General features: G+C 41.3%; 1 protein-coding gene across 2 annotated transcripts in view; it reads right to left on the bottom strand.

Moving 5' to 3' along the window:
• The window catches only part of dnd1 (DND microRNA-mediated repression inhibitor 1), a 15,469-nt gene extending 9,509 nt beyond the window's left edge, over nucleotides 1-5,960 (bottom strand). The window contains 3 exon segments of one of the 2 annotated variants that reach the window (NM_001164516.1): nucleotides 3,545-3,870; nucleotides 4,040-4,145; nucleotides 5,802-5,902. In NM_001164516.1, the coding sequence (NP_001157988.1) occupies nucleotides 3,545-3,870; nucleotides 4,040-4,145; nucleotides 5,802-5,819 (450 nt within the window). In that variant the 5' untranslated portion in view covers nucleotides 5,820-5,902. 2 annotated transcript variants of the gene reach the window in all.
• Between the last annotated feature and the right edge of the window lie 846 nt (nucleotides 5,961-6,806).

The following is a 6,806-nucleotide window of genomic DNA, read 5'->3' on the forward strand; positions in this document are numbered from 1 at the left end:
CCTTACCTCACCTTTTAAAAAAAAATTTATATATATACAGCTCTGCATTTATGTTAATGTTTGTTAACATTTGACTTTAATAAACCAGACACACACCATTATTTGGAAAACACAAAAAGAGTTGTGTGACCCCATTAAAATTGCCCCTCTATCCCAAAAATCTGTAAAGGTAAACAAACACTTTGTCTACGACATCCACTGAGTTTTTCACAAAATGTGTTTGCAGGGTCCGACATGAACCATGTCTATAAGCCCTCCTTTTGACGAATTACTTTGATGCCCCTCCTCTACTGTCTGCATGCGAGGTGCACATCTCCACGCAACATGTGAATGCATGCCCCTCACCATCAAATTGTGCCTGAATTTTAGAGGCAAAATGGCTTAATATTGAGGTTAAAGTTATTTTCATTTTAGTGAGATCTTATACTACGTCCCACATTTCACTACAGTAGGTGGTGGAAATGCTCCTAAATCACTAGATGCCATCCACCTAAAAGCAAAAGGAGAAGCTGGTTTGTGGTTATGTCATGACCATCTCCAAAATAGCTCTTTGATAACCTGTCAGGGTGTAATAAGACATTTAAATCTTGTGAAGTTCCAGTGGCTGAAGTGGAAAATATGATGACAAATATACAAGATGCTGCCCTCTGCAGAAAAGTGACTTCTGTGCCAGTCAGGAAGAAGGTGAGCAAAATAAAAAGAAATCCAAGGAAGACTGTTTTTGTGAATCTGTTGATGGCAACTTCTCCAGACACTCTGAATTCCCTCACTACTCACTACTTAGTGCACTATAAAGGACATTCTCCATTTTCTTGGGGCGTCTGTACCCACAATTCGAAAACCCAGTGCCCTGGAAATTTCCCGTTTCCCAAGTCTTAGTGAAAAAAAAAGTTAGCATCTTTGCTCACTTGATGAATATAGAACACAATGCATTCCATTATTACAATTTATTGTTTAAAAAATTAATTTAAACTTGTTTTTTGTAAATCCTCCAAGTTTTCATCATCATAACTTGATGAATTCAGAAATAATCATAGTAAAATGTTCATACTTATTAGGTCTTTACTTTGGCAAATATTTGGCATTAAAAAAATAGTGAGCATCTGTCCGAATTACACTGACATCCAGGACAATGGACAGTGCTGCACTATAGTCTTTTAGGGGTAAAGGAGTAGTAAGTCAAGCTCTGACATAGCCAGACAGTCCAGTCCACTGATTGGCAGCCTTTTTCTGCTGTCTTTCTGTGACTCATATTAAAAACTTGCTGTTACGCATTAGCCCGTAGAGGAAAACGTAGAGTGGAGGATAAAATTGTTGGCACCCCTCAGTTAAAGAAAGATAGTCCACAATGCTCACTGAAATGACTTGAAACCTTCAAAAGTAAGAATAAATTAAAAAAATTGAAAATTAAATAATCAAAATCAGCCATCACTTTTGAGTTGTTGATTCACAGAATTATTTATAAAAACAAACTAATGAAATAGGGCTGGACAAAAATGATGGTACCCATGACTTCATATTTTGTTGCACAACCTTTTGAGGCAGTCACTGCAATGAAACGGTTTCTGTATTATTCAATGAGCCTTCTGCACCTGTCCACAGGTATTTTGGCCCACTCCTCATGAGCAAACTGCTCCACTTGTCTCAGGTTTGACGGGTGTCTTTTCCAAATGGCATGTTTCAGCTCCTTCCACAGATGTTCAATGGGATTCAGATCTGGGCTCATAGAAGGCCACTTCAGAATAGTCCAACGCTTTTCTCTGAGCCATTCTTGGGGGTTTTTGGCTGTGTGTTTTGGATCGTTGTCCTGTTGGAAGACCCATGACCTGAGACTGAGACCAAGCTTTCTGACACTAGGCAGCACATTTCTACCCAGAATGCCTTGATAATCTGGAGATTTCATTTCACCTTGCACAATTTCAAGACACCCTGTGCCAGATGCAGCAAAGCAGCCCCAAAACAGAACTGAGCCTCCTCCATGTTTCACAGTAGGGACAGTGTTCTTTTGGTTGTATTCTTCATTTTTGAGTCTATGAACATAGAGCTGATGTGCCTTACCAAAAAGCTCCAGTTTTGTCTCATCTGTCCAAAGGACATTTTCCCAGAATGCATTTTTGCAAATTCCAGTCTGGCTTTTTTCTGATTTCCTTTCAACAGTGGTGTCCTCCTTGGTCGTCTCCCATGAAGTCCACTCTGGCTCAAACAATGACGAATGGTGCGATCTGACACTGATGTACCTTGATCTAGGAGTTCACCTTTAATGTCTTTGGAGGTTGTTCTGGGCTTTTTGGATACAGTTCCAACTATCCGTCTCCTCAGTTTGTTATCAATTTTCCTCTTCCGGCCACGTCCAGGGAGGTTGGCTACTGTCCTGTGGGTCTTAAACTTCTGAATAATATGTGCCACTGTGGTCACAGGAACTTCAAGCTGCTTAGAGAGGGTTTTACAGCCTTTACCTTTACGATGTTTGTCTATAATTTTGTTTCTTATGTCCTGGGACAATTCTCTCCTTGGCTTTCTGTTGTTCATGTTCAGTGTGGTTCACACCTTTTCACCAAACAGCAACGTGAATATTTGTCTCCCTTTAAATAGGCAGACTGACTGATTATGGGTTTGAAAACAGCTGTCATGTCAATTAAAGGACATACCCGAGTTCATCATGACCCCCTAAGCAATTAGTTCTGAGTCTTTTATGGAGGTACCATTATTTTTGTCCAACACCATTTCATTAGTTTGTTTTTTTAAATAATTTTGTTAATCAACAACTCAAAAGTAATGGCTGATTTTGATTATTTAATTTTCAATATATTTTTATTTATTGTTACTTTTGAACATTTCAAGTCATTTCAGTGAGCATTATGGACTTTCTGTCTTTAACTGAAGGGTACCAACAATTTTGTCCACCACTGTAAATACATTCATAAAATTAAAGGATCTTTTAATGTTGCCCCAATGCAAATAAGAAAAATATCATGAAGGTCAGCACAGAAACAATAAACTTCTTCCCCCCAAGCTGGTTTTGGATTCCAGCCAATGATCGCGTCACTGAACAATGCAAGTGCCATAGCTGAGACCCTAATTGGTTGACACGACGCGGCTACCTCGCCAAAGTTCCGATTTTTTAACTCTGGAGGTACTGTGTCACATTGTGACGCTCAAATGGAGCTGCTGCCGGATTGAAGCGAAGCACCCAATAGTCAAATTTCTCCACAGGACCCAAGATCTTATCTGTACATTGACCCAACATTGAAACTGGACACCTTAGCCGCACTAATCACGTTCAGTGTGAAAGCAGCTTTAGGGGTGTTTTTCAGCCAATGAACCAGAGAATCTGATCAAGGGCAACAGCTTTAGAATTCTCAACCACAGCATCAGGCACTGGGTAGAGGAACCAGGTCCTAGACGCCAGTGGAAATTATAATGTGACAACTTCCCAAAACCCACAACATCTGAGGTGAAGAAATCCAACAAGAACATGAACATTTCAGTTTTAGCAGCAGGCCAACCACGTCAGGACTTGAACCCATGTGGGGAGGGGGGGTACCTGCAGCAGCTCCTCCTGCCTGGTGGAAGCTGGCAGGTTCTGGATGCAGAGCTGGCGCTTCTCGATGCTACAGCGCACGCTGAGGCGAGCCCCAGGCCCCAGCGGGTAGCCGTGAAGGAGGTGGATGGCATCATTGGCGATGGCGGCCGTGCCGTATTTGGCGTAAGCGAAGCCCCGGTTCTGACCGCTGAAGTTCATCATGAGCCGGAATTCCCAAAGTGCCCCCACCGAGCTGAAGAGGGGGATGAGCAGGTCCTCGTAGACATCCCGTGGGATCTGGCTGATAAAGACCTCACAGCGCGCCCCAGGTGGGGGACCGTCCCACACTGAACACGAAATGTAAAAAAAAAAAAAGTAGCCGTTAATGGACCCTACCTGTCCTGCTGGCCCACTCAGACACTGCTTGAGGAACCAGAGTTCTGGTTCAGTTTCCCCTCCAACCCACCCCAGCATGTACCCTGAGATTCCTCTATGTGTTCAGAACTGGCCTCTCACCATCAGGTGGCCCTCCATACTTCCTCTGGCCGTTAACCTGGGTCAGTTTGGTATTGGTGGACTTGACCCAGGCCTGAAGTGCCTGGACCCGCTCCAAGTTCACCACCTGCGGCAGAGGGGGGGGGAGAAGATTCTGACGGACAGCAGGAAAACAAGACATACATGATCCCTCAGAAAGCTGTTCAAGGCTGAAGAGGGGGCTGCTGCCCTCAGATCAAAGCTCATGCATTGATCACTTGATCTTTTGAATTACTGATGATGGTGATTCTCATCTTCTTCATCATAAAGGTTAGCAGCTCCACCCTCATCTTCTCCATTTTAGAAAAGCTACCCACCTCCCACTAACTCTGGAAGTAGCCCCAACGTGACTTTTGTGGACGATGCTGTCGCTGAGACTTTCTCCTGAAGGTCAGGGGTGTTCCTCTTAAATTTTAGGGTGGCACACCAAATAGTCCTTCCTCTTGTAATTTCATTTAAAAGGGAAAAACACATTTCAAATTTGTACAACACCCCCCTGAAACCCAAAGTGCTGCCTCTGGCCTGAGGACTGCTGAGAATTGACATTCTGGATGAAGAAATGTATAAAAATCATAAAAATCATAGAAAATAAAAAGCTGAATCAAATAACATGGAAAATACTCATTAGCTCACCAGAAAAAGTTCATTCAAAGAAAACTTTTTTAGTTGAAAATAATCAGCATTCTGACTTGCAACTAAATCTCCCATTTTCATGTCTTTTGGCAAAAAATACATCTTCAAAAATGTTCTCCTGGACTCTTTAATGGAGACCTGAGAGCAGATTCTTCTGAAGAAGAGGTCACCAAATGTTTGATCATTGTTTAACGAAGATTTCCCTTAAATTATTGTGTTGGACCTGAAATATTTGCTAAATGTTGTAATTAATCATAAGAATATTTTTGCATCAATGGTACAAGATTGGTCAAAAACGGGGGGTTTAAGGTGAGTAGAGCAGCAGTGAATGGATTCAAACTTGGTCATATAGTTTGCTTAAAAAATATTTTTTGTTCCATTAACAACTTATACCGTTTTTTTTTCAAAATAAGACAACATTAGATTACAAGCTGTTTACCTGTTAATTATTTTTATTATTGTTAAAACAAATCAAATAGTTTAGTCGCTTTCCAGCTTTTGTTTGAAATCAAACAGAATGCTCAGACCTTACTAAGTACTTCTTAGTTCTCTTTCCGAAGGTAGTCGTTCAAATATTTCCTCCAGAGCAAAAAATAAAAAAAGTTGAAAAATAATCTGGGTTGAGTAACAGTTTGACCATATTGGATTCAGAGCTTATGTCTGGTGGAATCAGATTGTGGATCTTCTGAACTATGTAAACAGCGATACTGATCATTTACCGCTTGAAAACATCCACCAGCCAACATTTGTCCAATGTTATCGTGTCAGCCTAAAATACAGGACATAGTTATACATGTTACTTTATCAGAACAGTAAGCAGACAGTCTCATCACACTACTATCAAAGTCAAAAGTATAGTGGAGTAAAACTACTTTATGTTTACTTCCGTTAATGTAACTAAGCGTGTGTAACTCATTACTACACACACCGGTTTGTGAACAAACAAAAGCAAACTAATTATTTGAAAAGCGCTGCGCGCGCCGCTCGACACAGAAACACCTGGGTGGCTGTTGAGTGCTGCGCGCGCGCAGCTGCGAAACTTCAGAGAGCTTTCCAGCGATTTATTTGTCTCTGATGACGCGGGCAAACAAAAACACGCGCGCGGGGTTACCTTGCTCTGATTGTCCATCTTCTTGTTGGACGATCTAGAAAGTTTATACTTTCCCCCAGCTTGGCGTTTTGGTATCAACAGCAGAAAGTTGTTGCGCTCGTGCACTGACCACCAAGCTCTCGTGCTGATGTTCCCTATTGGTCAGCCGCTCCTTGACGCATTCAGGACCATAGGCCATTCAGGTGGCGGCTCGGAGCGGCACCTATGTTGTGCATAACGACAAAAACGCCCATGAGCTCTCTGAGCTGCGGTCTTCTTGAAGCCAAGTAATAAAGATGGAGTCTCAGAAAACTTTGTTAGTTTTTAAGTTGTGTGAGCTACCCTTGAGCTAGTTTGTTTCAGCTGGTTTTAATCTTTTAAAAATGCTCTAGCATGTTTCAGCATACAGCATTCACGCAGAGGCACAGTCATGCAATCTTACTATTTTTCTTGCATATACTTTTTGGACATCCATAACTTTTTAACCTTTTTTGCAGATTGAACTCATTCAAATATCAATATTTTAAAGTCCCACTCCCGTCATCTTTCAATCTGTACAAATTATGATCATGCCATTTTTAGCCAAAGTCAAAAAACCTGTCTTTTTCTAGGACCTAGTTTCTGCAGAGCAGCTGGAGTTCTTCAGAAATTTACCTCCATGTTGTAGGCGGGACTATTACAGGAGCAAGCCTGCCCTCACTTCTCATCATCCTTTTGTTTATACTCTGTGCAGCAAACATTTTATTTAGATGATTCCTAAATAAAACTAGATTTTCTACTTTTTAAAGTCTTTATTCTGAATTTTTAAATCTTATAATCCTCTTTCTGGATCCTGTCCCCTTTCAAGCAAAGTTGAGGATCCATGTTTAGGTTTACCCCAAAACCCAAGAACACAAGCTCATATCTTTACATAATAGCCATAGATGCTTGGAATGATGCGTTGCGGACACTGAACTTTTCCAAATTGTGCCATCTTTTTGCTGTGGATTGTTTGTGAATTTTGATTGCTACCTGCTTTGAGTTGAT

Source organism: Oryzias latipes, chromosome 10, assembly GCF_053564925.1.
Source record: "Oryzias latipes strain Hd-rR chromosome 10, Olatipes_Hd-rR_3.1".
Lineage (NCBI taxonomy): Eukaryota > Metazoa > Chordata > Actinopteri > Beloniformes > Adrianichthyidae > Oryzias > Oryzias latipes.